The sequence below is a fragment of the Corvus hawaiiensis genome, chromosome 2, assembly GCF_020740725.1.
Source record: "Corvus hawaiiensis isolate bCorHaw1 chromosome 2, bCorHaw1.pri.cur, whole genome shotgun sequence".
In the NCBI taxonomy this organism is placed as follows: Eukaryota; Metazoa; Chordata; class Aves; order Passeriformes; family Corvidae; genus Corvus; species Corvus hawaiiensis.
Window position 1 is genome coordinate 65,199,609 of NC_063214.1, and position 20,082 is coordinate 65,219,690.

The 20,082-nt window shown below is 35.9% G+C and overlaps 1 protein-coding gene across 4 annotated transcripts in view; it reads right to left on the minus strand.

Moving 5' to 3' along the window:
* The window catches only part of DIAPH3 (diaphanous related formin 3), a 210,119-nt gene that overhangs the window by 166,631 nt on the left and 23,406 nt on the right, over positions 1-20,082 (minus strand). For all 4 annotated transcript variants that reach the window (XM_048295463.1, XM_048295462.1, XM_048295461.1 and 1 more), the window contains 6 exons: positions 17,946-18,050; positions 11,983-12,113; positions 8,737-8,811; positions 8,587-8,656; positions 8,068-8,204; positions 7,495-7,600 (listed from right to left, as the gene is read on the minus strand). In XM_048295463.1, the coding sequence (XP_048151420.1) occupies positions 7,495-7,600; positions 8,068-8,204; positions 8,587-8,656; positions 8,737-8,811; positions 11,983-12,113; positions 17,946-18,050 (624 nt within the window). The remainder of the gene's footprint in view (positions 1-7,494; positions 7,601-8,067; positions 8,205-8,586; positions 8,657-8,736; positions 8,812-11,982; positions 12,114-17,945; positions 18,051-20,082) is intronic.

Genomic DNA, 20,082 nt, shown 5'->3' on the forward strand with positions numbered 1-20,082 from the left:
GAAAAGCACAGTAAATTAAATTCATAAAATCATAGAATGCCCTTAGTGGGAAGGGATTCAAAAGGATCATCAAGTCTAACTCCCAGCCCTGCACAGGGAAGTCCCAAAAATCCCACCTTGTGCCTGAGAGCATTGTCCAAATGCTTCTTGAACTCAGACAGGCTTGGTGCTGTGACCACTTCCCTGGGGAGCCGCTCCAGTGCCCAACCACCCTCTGAGTGAAAAATTGATACCCAGTCCTAATATCTAACTTAAATATCCCCCGACACAGCTTCAGGCCATTCCCTCGGGTCCCATCACTGGTCACCACAGAGAAGAGTGTCTGCCCCTCCTCTTCCCCTCACGAGGAAGCTGTAACTGCAATGAGGTTTCCTGTCAGTCTCCTCTTCTCCAGGCTGAACAGACCAAGTGACCTCAGTTGCTCCTCATATGGCTTCCTCTAAAGGGCCTTCACCATCCTCGTTGCCCCCCTTTGGACACACTCTAACAGTCTGATGTCCTTCTTGTATTGTGCTGCCCGAAACTGCACACAGGATTCAAAGTGATTATTTAAATCAACTGCGTAAGTGTTAAGATAGACTTCTGTAACTTACTCCAGACAATGATCAAGTTACATCATCTAAACAAAATAAAACAACACAAGTGGAGGGGGAGGGGGAATCAAAACTAACTGATCAAATGTGAAAACGTATTAACAGAAACAGAGAGCGAGATAACAACTTTGACAGACTATTTGCAAAAAGCATCTATGATTAACAGATCTAACTCCTCAAAGGTAACAAAAGAGAGAACACAACAACAGAATCTGTAGGGTCAGTTAAAGACCATGGTGGAAAGGAGTGCCCAAAGAAAACAAAGCAACACAAACAGCAACACTTTGTCAAGTGTTCTACTGGTGTGTGAAAGGAGATCACAAAGTAGAACAGAGATGAAACAGCTCAAGGGTGGGAGAAGAACTCAGAGAACGAAGCTAACATGAGAAGTAACAAAAGAACATTGATTCTTCAAACATTCAAAGTTTTTTAAAAAATTGAGGACAAAATAACTTTACTTGCTATTACATCCAAGTTTATACTGAAATGTATCTTGACACTGAAGAAAATGAAGATGGCAGAAATTATATTGACAATTAAAAGGCCATTTTCTGGAAGATCTGGACAACTACAGATCAGCAAGCTTGACTTTTTCTACAGTACAAATGTATTTTGTATAGTTGAGAACAAAATGAGTAATATAAAAAATGTAACATGAATAAATGGACAGTATATATAAATGACTTTATAAAGCAAAGTCCTATTTCATGAATCAATAAAAGGTGTTTGCAAGGCCCAAGGAGCAGGCAAGAATGCTCCAGCCTAAGTCTGGACTTCAAAAATTTAAACCAGTTTGCAAAATGTCAAAACAATTTAGAAAAATGTAGAACACAGCATACTAAGTAGATTAAATCAAAAGTTCTACCAGTATTAAATAATATTAAATTTGTTTTTAAAAAGTTTTTATGGCTCAAAAATTATGTGGTTGTACTAAAGTCTGTTAAGTGTTTCTTACACCTTCCCCCTGTCTCAGTGTAAGTCTGCCTTTGTATTCTTCTTTAAGAAAGTGTTTAACAGACACGGCAAGGCAATGAAAGCCTGTTCCAGTCCTTCCTCCATATTCTTTACAGTGAGCGCAATTAGATCATCACCTGATGAGTAAAAATAAATAACCTCATGTATCAAAGACGAATATACCTATGGTGTTTCTTTCAGAAAAGTATTGGCATTACATTAGTAGCACTCGGTTTTAAAAGAACTCAGTTAAGTAGGAATATAGCTAACAATACCATTACATTGCCTTAAATAAAGTATGTTTCCTTGAAAAAGATCTTTCCAATTTCAGGCTTCTTAAAAGTTATAAATAAGAAACAACCCTTGGTTATTCTGCTCTTCTTATAAAACTGCTAAATTGATAACAAGTTGAGCCTTTAACTGTCACAGTGGATTCTTCATCTTTGTAGTGCCTGTCAGAACAATTCTTAGGATACTTCTCCTCCCTGAAATGTGTTATTTCCTTCATTTTATACAATTTACTTCTGTATGTATGTCTACAGTATTTTAGAAACTTAAGGGAAAATAGGACTTTGTTAACTTACCAATTATTTTCTTCAAATTCAAACGAAACCTCTGTATTACTCTTGAAGCTTGTTTCTGCTCAAGTACTTCTTCCTAAGAGTTACTCTAATATGTGACTGCCAAAGCATCACTCTACACTAGGTTACAAGGAAGGGTGTTAACCCCAGAAAAGGAAACTACAACTACCAAAAGATAAATACAAATAATATAATTCTCTTAAATCTAAACACCGACACAACAATAACAAAAATTTTGAAACCACCTAAGGTGCCCTGTCCACTTCCCAAAAGTAGACTGAATAAAATCTTCCAGGAATTGTCTCAACAGCACCCAACAGAGAAAAGAGGTACTGCTGCACAACCAAGTACTTTTGGACACAGAAAAAGCTCCTCATATTGAATATTTGTCTGTAGTCCTGTACAATCTTGTTCAGGACACGTGGCCTTGCAGCCCACTTATTTTTGCTATTAACAGGCTACAAGTTTTGTATGAAGCTAATACCAGATGGTTCCAGACCTTTCAGGCTTTATCGAGACTTGGCTTGCCTGTCTGCAGCTCAGCTTTGCCTTATTCAGTTGCAGCAAGATTTGTCTAGTAACAGAATCACTATCACCCCACTAGCTGTACATCTTTCTTAGCCTTGTACAAGTCTCTGGCATAAAGTTTACCATTACGTACATTTCTGTAACTAGTGGATAGAATATGACCATAAATAAAATGCAGCATAGAAAGGAATAGGCATGGAATGGGAGTGGAGAGGAGCTAGCACTACCAAGAGCAATTTTATTAGACCACTAAGACTTCACTTAGAGTAAAATTAAAACCTTGGTGTATTCTTTAGGCCTACAAACTGCACGTTACAATGTCACAACAGAAGAATTTGGATGCAACAAGTGGTAGAAAACGCAGGCAACCAAACCAGTTAAATTTAGTGCAATTAAACCTTACAGAATATATTGTCTTATTTTCTAAGTATGGGCTTTATTCGTAAAGCTTTTTGTATTTGTTTTGGTATGGGTCCACTTTATGAGTATTTGTCTTCCCCTTCAGCAGCCAAGATGAAAATTTTTACTTCCCCTAATTTTGATCTGATTTAGTTGAAAAAAGTTATGCCATCTCCAATTCATCTCTCTGGGGTAGTAAATCTTTCACTCAATTGCATTTTCTGGATTCAATTAGTGTGCCATTCAAAACCAGTAATTCAGTGCATTGACAGCTGCCACCAACATCTGTTCTCCTGTTACATCAGTGAGGCATTTCAATGACTGTAGACTTCACTGGACAACACTACCATACAGTCAGTACTAAAGTACAGTACACTACAAGGTTACATTTACATTTCAAAATAAGTCAAACTCCACGTTGTTTGATTATATATAAATTGGAACCTTTGTCATTGTTATCAGCAGTTTAAAACACAGTATGTTTTCCTGCAAAACTCTATGTGAATGGACTGTTAAGCAAGGAAACAGCATTTATTGCAGATTATTTAAACTATCAGTGAAGAGTCAGTCAGAGATTGAAAATGTACTACTATGAAAAACTCTAGTTTGCTCTTGATCAGGATTTATCTTTGAGATAGGCAGGGCAATTTCAATGAAAGGATATCTACAGATGTAATTGTTTCCAAAAAAAAGGTTATTTTCTTTTAATTTGCCAAATCAACACAGTGCATGTGCACATGCGCTATTCAAATGCAACAGAGCCAGATATGACAATGAAAAGCAAGAAATTCATCAGTAAGAAGTACTGCTATTCAAAGTACTTCTAATCAAATTTAATCAAGTGGGAATTCAATTGCAGTTCATAACAAGAACATACTTTAGCCTTCCCGGAACAAACAAGACAAAGATTCATTGGATAATATTAGCAAACTATTTATTTGTGTAGGAATACAAAGTAACAGTGAAAGTCCCAAACACAAGTCTACAAAAAGGAGAATGAAAAAAATTTATACAAGAGGAAGGAAACACAAGTCTAAGCAAGGCATTGCTTACACATCTAGATTTGAGTAAATTGGATCACAAAATCTTTTTTCTAAGTTTAAAAACTTTTTAAAGGACTAATGATAAAGGCAACAGCAAGAATCTGATAGTGGATCACAAACATTTAAAACATGCTCCAAGTGAAACTAATTCAGTACCTAGCAGTTAGTAAAATACTTAAATCACACAAGATGACAAAAATTTGAAATTAGTTCATTCAGTCTTGACATTTAGGTAAGGTAAGCTTTGTTCTGATTGACCCTATTACATAAGCAGTTATGGAAAGGACCTCATTAGCACAGAGCAACCAAGAATCATCAAGTTATTCAGCAAACCAAAGTGTCACAGCAATCTCACATCCTCATATTACTAAATGAAAAAGAAAGATTAAATGGTATTCCCTGACAACTGAAAATACTGGGAGGATAAGGCTACCTAAGATCTTTTACTTTGTCACAAAAATGTTTCTCCTAGGATACCCATGAACCTGCATATTTCCACAGGGATAAGCAGTGTTCATTTTTCAGGAACTTAACCAGGAAAGGAAAAATTGCACCTTTGCTTCACCATCGTACCTCTTCTCAGTCCTAACTGCAAAATTAGAAGGAGCTGGCATCTGCAACTAGATCTGCATGGAAGAATAGCACTCTTCCTTAGTTAAACCACCTGCTTGAGAAGCAGTGGTGAAAGACGATGATTAGAGAGCACAAGCACTCGTTCGATTCTATTAGAAGAATGAGAAGTAGGCAACAAACAAGTTGTTGTTTTCATCACTTTCTTACATATCAAAATGGGTTGTGCCCAAAAAGCTGTATTTCCTGCTTCCATGACTTGAACAAGCGAAGTATTAGACTTTTCAGTTGTCATCATAAATATACAAGGTACCAGATTGCCTTGTATTCATTTTAGACTTAAGATGTTAAACTACATTTACTTTACAAAACCAGAAACTCAATATTACTCCAGGCTGTAGTTATATTCTCAGAATAAGATCACTAATCTTGTCTTGAATCATGAAATTAGTTAAGTATGCTTTCCATAATTTTGGATTTTATGAAAGATAAAGGGAGAATATCTTTTGCTTTCAACAAATGCAAAAAATAGACATGGCCTTCACTACAAATACAAAAATTGCCCTACTGAGGCCTTTTATGTATTCAGTCTTCCAGTAACAGAAATGTTAAGTCAATCCAAAATTGAAAAGGTCAGTTGTTAGTGTCAAATTGAACTGCCACAAAGCAAGCATACATACATCAAGCAGACAATCAAGGCAAGTATGCCAAGTAACTGACAACTGTAAACTTCTGCCTCATTAAAACACTGTCAAATTAACCACCAGGTCAATGTCATTGTTAGAAAAGTTTACAGCTGATTCACATGAGGAACCTTGATTTTTCTGGTCTTAAAAAAAAGAAATCTAGCAAGCATTTATGAAGTCTGAAAAAGTAAATATCAAAAAGCCTTTTAGCAGAAGGAACATACTCTAATGAAAGTTTAACTAAAAAAAAAAAACCCAAAAAAGAACTTTTCATGAGTTTCCATGTCTACACAAGATACAGCAAATGAAACAGCAAAACATTACCTATTTGCAGGAACTTCAGGCTAACACTCTCAGCAAAGCTAAATGAACATATTTAGCAGAAGTATTTTAGCAGAAGTATTGCAACTGTAACATTTACACAAATTCTCATTTTTAACAATGCTTCTATCTTCTATATCAGAGTATAACAAAATACCAGATGGACGTATAGCCCAATTGAGAGAAGGCATAACTGGTAGGAACAAACTTTTTTAGTATCTGAAGAGCAGTCCCAGAAAAAAAAAAGTTGCTACTGCACAGGTAACTCAGCTGAAGTTACCTGAAGCCAAATCTGACTGATTTGGCTACCTCACCAGTGGTATCTTGCTAATGGAGCTGAGCACCCCTTGAAAAAGTGGGTACCCATCATGGGTAAAGGAGAGGTACAAAGGACTAACTTAATTTGCCTGATGCTTCAAATAAACTAATGGGCTGCTTTTAGGGGAGTTTCACATGCATTTTCAACTATAAAGAAAAGGAAGCTACAGATTTTTTCTTTATTAAATCTACACAGATGCAAATATACACAAGCCCTGAAAATTCAGCATCACATCTGAAGGCCTAACACTCAAAACAACATCCTCCTAATTTCAAGCTGGTAGTCCTCAAACCCTTATACATTCTACAGACTTAGATACAACATCCTGGAACTGGAAAAGAATTTTCGTGAGCTACAGCATTTCTCCCTTCTAAATCAAAATATTTTATAATTTTTTTTTAATATCCCAGAGAAAATTTGGTATCTCAGAAATTTTTTGAAATTCCATAAAATGTATGGATAGCCCAGGGAAATTGTGGATGTCCCACCCCTGGAAGTGTTCAAGGTGAAGTTGGACTAGGCCTTGAGCAACCTGGTAGCCGGGTTGGAAGCACATGGTCTTTTACCCAACCCATACAGGTCTATGATTAGATGAGAGAAGGGGTAACGAAGAAGGGACAATTTTTCACAAGAGAATTCCATTGGTACTGGCAAAACCAAACTACAAACAATTCTCCACCTCCAAATATTCCTTTATGGTTAGCTTTTCTGTGAGACAGATGAAACAAACAGCAACTTCTATTGTCAGACATGAACTTTTATTTAATATAAAAGCTGAGTACCACAAACATTTCTTTCAATCTTTAGATTAATCTTCTACTATTTTTGTAATAGTCACAAAGAGTTATAATCATGAACAGCTTCCAGTTCAGCTAGATTACATGAATATCAATGAGTTCACATCCACACTCTCAGACTAACGATTTATAATGATCATTCAAATGCAGTGTAATACTTTGTGCCTTCCTGCAGTAAACTCTACATCCAACTGAAGAAAATTGAAAATAAGGTGAGTTTTCCTTCCTCAGACTTTGAGTGCAATTTTATTATATCATAAACTGAGCATGAGAGATAGACCTCCCAATGATTTAATACATTACTTATAAAACACAGTTGCCTAAAAGCTTGCTTTTTTATTAATCTTCTATTATTAATCTTCAGTTTCAATAAATATTGCCAGAAGTGAGATGATCTTCTTGCACCCAAACATATGATTTATCCTTTATTTTAAATTTATACTGTCTTTTAACTTGCAAAGGTAAGATCTGAGTGAATAGAAATCAACAAATTAACCTGCAACACCCCTGTGTTTCCAGGACTGAATCTTCCCATGGCACATTTTAAAAGACAAAATTATAAACAACATTCCAAGATTTGACCCCAATTTGAAACAGTATCCCTACTCCTTTTTATTGTAATGACTTGTTCAGTCCAGAAAAATACGCAATTTTATTTTTATTTGTTGCAGTGGTTTGTTAAAATAAAAAAAAAAGTACGTACTTGCAGCTGGACTGAGTTATCCTGAAGACCTTCTACAATAGGAGAGAATCTATCAACATTCCTTTCCTCTGCTGCTGCTGTTACAGCTTCCAAAATTTTTTCAAGGCTGTGAGAAAAGAGAATCATTTCACTCAGCAGAGATATTTAAACTTGTTCATTTGCTATCTGAAAAGCCATGTTGCCAAATTATTCACCTGCCTTAATTTCTTGTAAACAATTTCTTGTAAGCAATACCTGTTTCCTTTACATATTCTTGTAACCAAAGAATGACTTACTGGATTACAAGGGTTAAGAGAATTATGCTAATAAATATTAAGCAAAAGAATTGCTGCACAACTATTTCCATCTAATCAGTACATCCACACGTCAAAAAGAAAATTCATTAATATGACCATATATCAATGAGTTTATTTATATTTTTAATTAAAAAATCACAAAGGTATTCTGAAAACTGACAATACAGATACTACTTTCAAACCTAAATTGAAAATTTTATCATTTCATTCAGATATAACTATAATTTGGGATACTGTAAAGTTACCTTACTATTTCTTGCTTGAATCCAGTACTTACATGTTTTCCTCTCCAACAATGCACATTGCAGATAGGAGTTTAACTATATCCGTCATCATGTTACTTTGCTTGGGATCAATTGCTTTGGTCAGCAACAAGAGGCTCCTGTCTTCTCCCAAAATTCTTTCCAACCCATACTAAACAGAAGAACATTTGTAAGGGAGAGAATCCAAATGACTATCAAATATCTAGAAATGACAATGATGGTTCCCTCAAGTAAGTATTTCAAATGACATTTAAGTCTGTGAAATACTTAATTAAAAAAATTAAATGAGAGAGAAGTTCCAAATAGGTCACTTATTCTGTAAGAAGGGCATATATCAGCATCAAAATTTCACATTATTTTCTTGGAATATTTCTGCAGAGAGGAAGTGGCAGACTTCTGGCAGAGAGAAAGAACTTCAAACCACAACTGACCAACCCACCACTTCACCAAATTGCACAGACTTATACCTATCATGTATCTTATCTAATCAAACTGTAGTAATTTAGATACCAAGATTAAATAAAATCCCATACCTTATTATTCATGAAGGCTCTCAAACATTGTATAACTTTATGCTGACTCCTCTTCACAACTCTGTCCTGACTGAATAAATCAAAAATTTAGTGTAAATAAATGCTCTTTAAATATTAAGAAAAGCTAACATTTTTATATTAAAGCCTTACTTTTTTGTCTCAACCAATCGTTCCAAAACGTCCAACAGCAGTCCCAGACCTTCTCGGCCAAAGTTTTCAACCCAGCTAGAGAGAAAGAAAAAAGACATTTAAAAAAATTGACATTTAGAAGACTAATCACAGTGAAAGAAAATTGTCACCAAAAATAAAAGCAGACATAACTGGATGGTTTTAAACTCAAAATATCTCCAAGAGAACACAACAAAAATTTTAAATTTCCGCTACTACCAAAGGCATCTTCTGGTAAGGTTAAACCCTTGGCCGGTTGTTTCTACATGAGACAGCTGCTTCACGGTCCTGTTTAGTATTGCTCAAAACCCCTTGATATCAAATACAAGTGAAGGAACACCGGCAGCAGCACTTATAATTATAGTAATAGAAAACTGGATACTTCATTTTTTTTCTTCTAAAAATAAATATATTATGAAAATAGATTTTCTCTTTCTTGGATGGGTATTTTATTCTGAAACAGATTAGGCAAATAACTGGCAACTATTTTTGGCAGATCTGGCCATATCTGTCCTAAAGATAATCCTACAAGATTCATTTCTTTGAACATTTTGTATTAGCAGAATTATGAGCAGCCACTTTGCTGTACATCCAACAGCTGGGGATGATTAACTAAAATAGTGATGTATTCTTACTGCCCTTACCTCTGCTTCTATGAGAACAAAATCTACTTACACTACCCAAAGAAAACACTCACTTTTTTGTCATTCTGACAAAATACTAAGTTATCAGTGCCTCTGTTTTCAATGTATTAAAAATGTCCTCTTAATGAAATTCAATCTCTTGCAACTATTATACAAAAGGAGAAGAAATAGTTGCAGATAACTAGTTACCTGTAACGCTATGTACAGCTAGATCACTTGACCACTTTTGATGAACTGTGCTGGCAACTGTGAGGTCGAAACACCTAAATTATTTACCTGAAGATTAGTCACCAAGACTGTCCTTTTTGAGGCTTTCTTTTTATAGCAATGGGAAATAAACACAGCTTTTTGCAGTAAGCCATAGATTTCAACACCTGTTTCTAAGTACCAGGGATCAAACTACTCAGCGTCATTTGATTCAGATCTTCTCTGTGAACTAACAATATATTTTGCAATAAAAACTAATTGAAAACAACGTTGTAGAACCACTTCTTGAATTAGAAACTGAAATGTCAACAAGATTTAACAGTTAAGTTGATTAAAGTACAGGAACTGAAAAATCAGAAAAAAACCCAACCCTAAATTATATATTGTCAAAAATATCACAGCCCACAAAATACACAATGACAGGTTAAATTCAATATTAATACCTTCATCCTTTCTTAATATATATGCACAAAATAAAATCCCGAAGTTTCATCCATTATTTCTCATTGTCCATATCACATAAAGCTGAAGTCTAAATAATCGTAGATTTATAGCAGCTGGACCAGAGGTCAGCATTTTTGTGTCAAATCAAGTTCTTACTCAAAGATCTGGCTACTGGCAGGAAAATCAAGGTCATCAATATCTGCATCCAACAAACATCAACTGTTGCTACATGTTAGAAATATGTTTTCAAAATGTTTACTCCACAAACATTTAGTATGAAAAACAGTGTGTTGCTGTTCCACTTTTGCTTTTACATATAAACCGTACATAAGAACTTACGGGTTTTAATAAGGCTATTTTAAAATGCTCTCTTTAAGTCTAGTGAGGTCTATGCAAACATTACTTTTTCAGCATCACTAAATACACCAGAAGACTGTTTCAGAACACGTATGTTCTAATGGTTGTGATCTTTCTTTTGATTTGTAAACTAAAACACATTCATGGACAAGTAGTAGAGATTGTTTATTAAACAGCTGTCTATTCAAATACCTCTTCTCTGGTGTTTTTGTAAGCCATAGTCACTCTATTTCCAATTCTAGGCTCTCAAATTCAGACATATTCGTAGGCCACACATCCATTAACTAGCACCTCACCAGGATCACAGGCCTTGGTTTGTTTTGGTTTTTTGGGGAAGGGAAAGTTAACTTCTCTCTCGATGTGTAGGAAAGAAGCAGCAAAGGGAATGACATACAAAAAGATGAAACTATCCACTCATATCAAGAACAGAGAGAATAGAGTGCTCTAAACAGAATGTCACATTTCATAGATGTTGTATTTCTCTCTCCAAGCATATACCAACAAGCAAAGTTCAGACTGTGGGTTGTTGGGGTCTTTTTTAAGAAGGGGAAGCAATTTTTTAATCTAAAAGTAGTTTCCCATTCAGGGAGGAATTATATCTTCCATAAAACCCTTCATCAGAATAAGTCAGGCTACTGTAAAGCATGTTTCCTCCCATATGAACCATGACATATTCTAAATAAGAAAAGACAATCCAATTCAGAAACAAATTAATAGAAGGAAAGAAGCAAATACCCACAGAGAAGACCGACATCAGCAACTCTGCCAAGACACACAGAGAAAAAAAAGATGTGCAATCCTTTTCTAATCATGTCCCAACATTTCATTTGCATTATTTTCAACTACAACCCAAAGAGTCTCCCCAAATCATGTGTTCAATCATTGTCTTAAATGGTAACTCTAGACTCTAAAACAAAAGGATGCAAATAGACTAGAACAGGAAAAAATACAATTTCATAAAATAAAGTCAGCATTCACAAACCAAGCTGCACAGAACAAATCAAAATTAAGACTGATCAGTGATTGCTGAAGAGTTAACCTTTCTTCAATAAAACACAGGTAAACAAAGGTTGTGCTTTCTTCTGTAGATAAACCCTACACATACAGAAAAAAATACCAGAAGGCAGGAAGAAAGAAAGCTTAAAGTACACTGGACAGAAGGAGTCAATTAAAAATATAAATCTTTTCTGGTGAACAAACTTACACCAAGGTGCCTAACTCCTGTTATTTATCACCCCGACAAAAATAAGTTAGAAGACCAAAGAGAAATATTTCAAAAATACAAATGCAAAAAAAATGACTACTTAGCACCAGATAACAAAGGGAACTGCTTCTGCACCATATTTAATTTACCTTCTCTTAATATTACCTTGCATAGACCAGCCAACTCTATTAAAAATAATAGACCTACAGAGGATACATAATCCATGATAAAAAAGAAGTTGCAATCATTCACTAATGCATACACTCATTAACTGGAAAACCTTGAAACATGTACATCTACATATCCATTAATTTTAATCCATTAAGAAATTAGAATATGATTAATCTCTTCAATATGTGTTAATGATGTTACCTGACAGGATTACTAGTCAAGGACACACGGAGAGATTCTAAGCAAGTGACTAGTCTTTCATCCGTTGACCCAGATTTTAAATCCTGAATAAATTCTTGGGGAGAAATCTTCCTACTGTTCTTGAGACTTCCCTGAAACACAGAAAATACATTTGTTTTTCATTTGGTGCATATAGAATTTAAATAGATTATTAATGGCTAACCGTTTCTGTTCCTTGAAAAACATATAATGTAGACCTGTAAACCTGTAACTGATGCCTATCTACTATTTGCCAAATCCTGACTAAATTTGGTCATTTTATGAACACATTTATAATCAGTAGACAAAGCAGCAGGCATCAATTGTACAAATTTATCACGTATGCTCAGTGAAATAAAATTTTTGTATTGAATAGATTTTGTTTATGCATTGCAAATATCTTAATATTCAATACTCAACAGAAGAAAAACCCAGTTCTGAGATCCTCTGAAGAGATCACAGGTTCAGAAGGGTGACTGCAGTCACACAAGAATACAAAGCAAAGAAGCAGCACACCAGAACACTCAGTGCGTAACTGCAGTAACTTCTGCTCTTGCAGAAGTAGACGTTCATGTAGACATTAAAAAATAAGACGTCTTGTCCACTTAATACCCATTTCACACGAAGGACAGATATATTTTCTACAAGACATATCTAAACACAAAAGAGCAGGCATACAATGGTGTATAAAACTTAGATTTGAGTTATTTCATTGCAAGACTCCTTTTTTCGAAAACAGAAGCACAATTGTCATGTTGCAGAAAGAGATTTAATAAATAATTCTTGATTAACTAGTGGCTTAAGTCAGGAATTGAAGAGAATTAGACTTAAAATGCAATAACAACTTGAAATTTTTCACTACTAATAGTGAGGTAGTCTCATTATATTATTATAGATAGCTTCATGCAGATGATGTTTTCTCCCTTTGTTAGATCCTCAGGAAATATTGAGAAATTATCTTTTCTTCTGTGAATTAGAAGATGATTAAATAGCTTCTAGCAAAGAAGTGAAGTTAAAAGCTGGGAAGCATGGTTGACAGACCAGGCTGCTGACCTGCCATTCAGAGGGACACCAACAGACAGGAAAAACAGGCAGAGCAATTTCAGGAAGTTCCGCAACAGAAAACTGTAAATCTTGAACCTGAGAAGGAATAATCCCATGCACTGATGCCATGATGATTTTTTGCCTTTTCTTCTATACCCCTTTTATACCTTTTTACAGCTTCTGTATTCCTAATGCTTTTTGCCTACATTCTTGGCCTTGTTTCTTAAGCTAGGAGACTAAATATTTTAGAAGCTTCGTAGGTAGGGATCAGTGGGCCTCAGACCCCAAGGTCCTCTCCAGAACACATTCTGTAAATGAAGATAGAACCATCCAGGGGAGGGTTCCTTGGGGAGGGGGGCTCACTTGAGCCTCTCACTGGGGAATCTTTGATAGATATGCTAATTAGTAAGACCTATAATGTTACACCAGATCTTTTGGGGGTGTGCACTGCGTGTGCATTGAGGTGCATTCGACCTGGACATAGTGCACCTAAGGATCCTTAAAATAAATACCGAGGTAAAATCTCTTTTTCCCTTCTAACCATGTTTGACTCTTGATTTTAAGACCAGGAAAAGGCATCACACCAACATGTGTTGGGGCTACCAGCTGGGATGTAGGCTTGTAGGAAAATAGGGGTTGTGATGGACGACAAGTTGATCACAGGTAAGCACATCACCGTCTGGCCGAGGGAGATAACCCTTCCCCTCAGCTCAGCAGTGGTGAGACATCTGGAGAATTCTGTCCAGTTCCTTACTTCCCAGCATGAGAGACATGGACATACTGGAATGAGTCCAGAAAGGGCTGTAGACACAATTACAAGAGAATCTGTAGCACACGAAGAGGCTAGTAGAACTGAGATTGTTTAGCCCCAGGAAGAGAAGGCTCAGGGGAACCCTGTCAGTGAAAGGACAAGAAGCACAAACTGAAATATAGGAAATTGGTTGAACATAAGACAAACACAAAGTTTCCCCCTCCTCCCTCTGTTTTTTTAAGCATGAGGCTGGTCAAGTACAGGAACAAGTTGCTCAGGCAGACTATATAGTCTCCTCTATCACAGATACGAAAAATGGAATAGATAAGAAGTTGGATGAGACTATCTCCAGAGGTCTCTTCCAGCCTCTTTCTATTGTATGACTCTGTGACAATGGAACGCTGGGGGCTACAGAAGTCTCCACTCCAACTATATTTCCTTGGACTTGATAACAGATCCAGACACCAAAAAAAACCCAAAAAAAACCAAACAAAAAAACACCTGTTGTCAGGAATCATCCCAAAAATATAGCATCTCATGCTGTGTTTTGAAACATCACATGTAGTAGTACATGGATATAATTCCGAACATGCCTCTGAATTGATGGAGATCCCTACGCTTAAGTATGAGGGAAACTTCCAATAACTCTGTTCCACAAAAAAAAGTAGATGAGATGTACAGCAAGGGATGAGGGTTGAGGTGAGAATCTGAAAGACAGATCAAGGAAACCCCAAGAAAATTTTAAAAAATCCTTAACAATAAATGTTCCCACAAACAAAAAGAAACTCAGTATTTTCAGTTTTCTTTCATGGATCTTTCCAGCTGGACTCTGCATAGATGAGGTAACAGACTGACTAGAAACAAAATGACCAAACAAACCCCCAGCAGCCTTCATCACAAAGTATTTAACTAAATGTTACAAGAGAGTTGGAAATTTCAAAAAGTCTCAGAAATTCTGCTGGCAGCTCCTGATGTGCATAGACTGCTTGATAAGCACTACTTGTATGCCTAAGCATATGGATTAATATCCTGTGTGGAGAATCTGTCATTTCCAGTGACTTCTCCCAGCAGTTCCTGCTGTAAAATTGACAAAACTGATGCAACCAAAATACTTATAAGTTGTCAGTAAAACTGCTTTCTTTTGATGCACAGTCATATAGGACAGTCATATGGACAGGACATAGAGTTAAGATGGTAAGAAGGTATTTTGAAAGGAATTTAATATATTCAATAGCAATGTGTGAAGTGCAAAGGTCACATGGGACAAGAGCCCAGCCAGACTAGAAGAATTCACCAGAATGACATTTCAGAAAGCCTCATGTGACCCGTCCAAAAACAGTGTCACAAGCAGTGGAGACTCACATCAACATCCACAGAGTAACCAGTCATCCCATTTCAGACTCAGTTCCCCACTGGAACACTACCCTACGCAAAAGAACCAGTAAACTGTGAATGTCTGTACAACAAACTACCTCAGTGCCAAGTACCACTTATTCATAGTTATGCCAAAGTTCTGCAACATAACAAGAATATGATACATCTGCCAGTGCTTAAATAAAATAAGAGCTGCATTTGGTACTAATTGTGCAACTGATTATATTAGCTGTATTTCAGCATGGGAAAAGCTGCTTAAGTTCAGAATGTTCAAGTTAACTGAGAAAGAGGGAATATCTTGAGGCATCAGTGCCTCCAGAAACTTAATTGCTCAACTGAAAAACAACTGGTCTGTGAGCAGATGCAGCATGAAGTCAGCATTAATTAATCTAGTTAAAACATTACAAGGGAGCAATGTGAACAACAAAAACAAAACCTTGAAAAGAAAACTCACTTTAAAAACCCAGTTTGTGTGTTTTGAACATGTAAAACAGCAAAACCTATGGTACAGTAACATGATAGCAATGCTGCTTTTATTTCCACTTGAGTACCAACCCCATAACATGGAAATTTATTTTCAAAACTTTCCTTTTCTGCAAGTATTACTATGCAAAGAGGTGTGTTTTGTGATTATTGGAAAGGAGTTGTGCACTTCTCAGAAAGAGAAATCCTGACGCTGTGGTCAATGATAAAAAAATGTTCAGTACTCTCCAAAACAGTTGTGAATGAGGGTATCCCAAGGCAAAATATCTTAGTACCCATCTCCTTAAAGTTCAAGAAGTATGAACTATCAAAAGAAGTTACTGCAGTATCACTCCTAGAAAGAGGCCTGAGACAGGATTAGTTGCACACAGTAGTCAGGTGCTACATGGCATTTCAACTGTTCCAAAAAAGTATGACACTTTCATGTGGCAAGGTACACCAAAAGTTAGCCAAGTACTCTTGGAGTGCAGCGCACTATTCTCTCTAGACTCAGAAGGCACTCAGGCAGTACAACAAACTCGAGGAATGAAAAGAGCATGCCAGGAACAAAGAGTTTTCAATGGCAAGGAAAGGAATTTCCCATCCCAGTAGCTCCAGCACTAATCTGAAATCATCTGCAGCACTACCATATCAAAGTACTGAACCTGTGCCTCAAAGAAACAGCTTCTCCCAGTACAAAACAGGTGCATGTCACTTCCAGTAAGGACACAACTGCAGAAAGAGAGTTCAGGAAAGACAAGTTTCCTTGCATGGATTGGTCTTTAGTCATCTCCCACTGCAGAAAGGGGAATACGTGGGCTAGCAGCAGAGGAAGGGAACAGAAAGGAGAAAATGCTGTTGGGGGCTTTAGGAAAACACGCAAGACAACAGTGTGTGGGAACAAATCACTGCCCTGGGGGAGGAGACCTGTCCCCTTCAACAAAATACCTTATACAGCTGCTTTGGGCATAGAGCAAGAAGCTCCATTGCCAAAACACAAGTGTGATGACATCCAAAGACAAAACAAAAATTGCAAATGGCACTCAAAAAGAAGGATCAATGAGACCTACTCTGTTATACACGTTTCAGTTCTTTGCAAGTCTTAAGTGCCAAGAAGCAAAAACATGAAAACCTTTCTCTTGACAGAGAGCCTTAACATCACCACCATCAGTATGCTACAATTCCAGCAACAGATGTGAATGCAGCAACTCTGCACAGCCAGTCATGTCCTATTATTACATTGCTTTTTAGATCAAACAACTGAGGTCTTAAAATACATATGGAGGCTAGGAGTGTCAATGATATATAAACCCTCACATACTATTTTGAGTGGATAAACTTTAAGAATGTTGTAGGATTTACGAGTCTGAAGTTTTTTGATTTCCCATGCAGTATCTCTAAAAATTAAAAACAAGCTAGACCCCATCTTCTGATATTAAGGTCCTGTTATGCTGTAGAAGGACTAGTAGCTTTGATGAACTAATCTTAAATAATCTCCAGGAAGTTCAGTCCTGCACTAGGCATACCTAGCTTCCTAAAAGTGCTAGAGCATTACACTAATAAGGTACATCATTTGAAGTAGACAGTAAGATAAATATCTCAGTTAAATTACTATACTTAATGTTTTATTTTCTCAGTGTTTAGGTAAAATTGCATACAGGCAATTTTTACTGTTATCTCTAGTCACATACAGCAGTGAAAGTCAAAGATTCAAACATATGAATTCTAAAACACTCAGAATATCTGAGGACAGGATTAGCCATGCAGCCTTTAGCACGGGAGGCAGTTCCTACTCTGCAAAAACTAAGCCGTTTTTCTTATGCCAACCGCATCCTTAATCTGGCACTTACATACAACTCCTTGCACTGCTTTAAAACAACCAGTCATTATCTCTATAGGTAAAATAATGGACAATAACTGATTTTGTGCACAACATTTTCATTATCAGCTATTACGTAGCATCAAACACGAATTCTATGTTAAGTCAGGCATGAAAAAGGCTCACCAGTTGAGGAATTCTTTTAAACAGTGCTAGAAAAGAAAAAGATTCAACACCAGATTTTGCAGTAAGTTTTTGCAGAATCTTTTCCTCTCCACTCTTAGACCTACCTTTACCAAAAAGACATGCTGGTTTGTGTATAAAAGACACATTTCAAGTGACCATCTGCCACTGTATCTTGTAAAATAATAAGACAGACACAAACTTTATTAAAGGACACTGTGAGAAACAGAAGTTAGTCAAAGGAATGTAACATGTATGAATCACTTTTTCTGTCCAACAGGAAACAATGTAAGCTTTTAGTCATTTACTTACACACTTAGAAGCAGTGCTGATATATTGCATCACCATTTCTTTTTTGGTATTAAAATCCTTTTCTCTCAATGGCATCTTCTTGTCTTCATTTAAATTCATATCTTCCTAGAATGGGAGAGGAAAAAAAGGAAAAAACAGCCTTAAATGTCATACAGCAACAGAATTATTCAAATATAAGAGACTGACTTAAATAAAATAAAGAATAAAGATACAAAAATACGAACTTAGACAACTGAATGCTGTTAGGCAAACAACTTTTCATAAGATGTTAATCAAAACCATAAAAACCCTTATCCATATTCCCTCTGAACTCAGACTGAAAAAAAAAAAAAACCAGTCAACTGTGCTGGGATTAACAAGTGCATCACAACCATTTTTCTCTTCTTAGGAAAGACCTACAGTTTCTCATACACATGCACCAAACTACAGAAAAGGATTGTTTAATACTTCCCAAAACATTTATAAATGTACTCAAACCAGTATTTTGCATATTTTTAATTTCCATTTCAAATTTTAATTTATTCCATAATTCTCTTCCTCCATTCCCAAATGCTTCATCTTAGGCAGCAGAATGTGGTTTGCACTGAAAGTAGTTCACAAATTAATAATCACCTTTGCAATAAGCGAGGCCCAAATCCTTAAAGATTAAAACAACACCTCCAACTACTATCAAAACCCCGTCATAATTCATTCACTCCAACATAAATCCAGAGGTCAAAAAGAGCAGAGAGAGACCTACACTCAAAACCCCACAAGTGACACTTCTGAATGTCACTAACATTTCTGACACAGGGAGTTCTACTGCTTTAGCCAAGAAATGCCCTGGTCACTATAATCAGTTGCACATCTGTGAGAAATGACATTTCCTATCATGGTGTAGGTTAAAGAATAAAAGGAAAAAGGGAAACAAAAAGTTTTAGGGAACAATTAACAATTTTGGCACACATGTATAAAGCACATACAACATTACTATGTGCATTACCCAAGCTTAGCAAGAATTACTGCAGTTATTTTCAGCTGAGACTCATGAGGTGAATCCCCACCAGCTTTGGCAGGAGCAATGCTACAAAATCACTGCGTAACCATCCTGATATCAAAGTTATTTCACCTAGTCAGAAATCAAAGACAAACAGCACAGACAAGCCTTAGAATTTACACTGCACCAAAACTTAAGTTTTCTTGTCTGTCAATAGCTTTCATGCTGAATAGAACAGAATCAAGCACAGTTCCTAGAAACATTTACACTTTTCTATAAATCCAAGCTATTATGATATTATTATATTATAATCCAAGAAGTTATTGCAGAAAATGCTTGACCCCTGTCCTGGTTTCAGCTGGGATAGGGTTAATTTTGAACTTAACCTAAAGTAAAAAAACAACCTTTTCACATTATCAAGTAGGTATTGCAAAGTTCATTCTTCTATTTAAAGCAGTTTCCTTCAAACTTGCTTTTATCTTTTCTCGAAAGTAGCTTTTAAACTTAAATAAAAGTATCTAACTTCTAAATGCAAAAAAAAAAAAATCCAAGAATTAAGAAACCTGTCAACACAAACTGTATTCCATAAGCCTAGATATAACAGCAGGTTAATTTATGGGAAATATTGTGTCTGTGTGTGCAGTAAAAAGTAATTTCTTTGTTCTTGTTTTTAACAAATGAAACATCATTAAAACAATTAATTTATACAGATTAGAAGTATTCAGTGACACAATGGGCACAACAGATATTGCTTAGTTAATAAAATATTTAATCTCCATCCTTTTATTTCTTAAATAATTGAAATATATTCTACAGGTGAGCAATACCTCTTTGGAAAAAAAGAATACATCATTTCACATGTATATTTTCCTAATAGCACTAACAAAAATAAAAGGAGCTAAATAACAGTTAATTATTAACTGTCTGGTTTTATGAGTTCTTTCATAATTTTTCCCATGAAAAATACACAAGACATAAAATACTGGAAGAAGGAAGCCATATGCATCCAGGAAAACCCCAAGTATAATGTAGACATTCAGTAAACCCTCAGACTTTAAAAACTTCTCCCTTCAGTACTAACACATTGAATTTTTTTTTTTGTGCAAAATTAGTTCTAGAAGTCTGGCTACAACATTCAAATTGTTCACCAATCCACCCCTC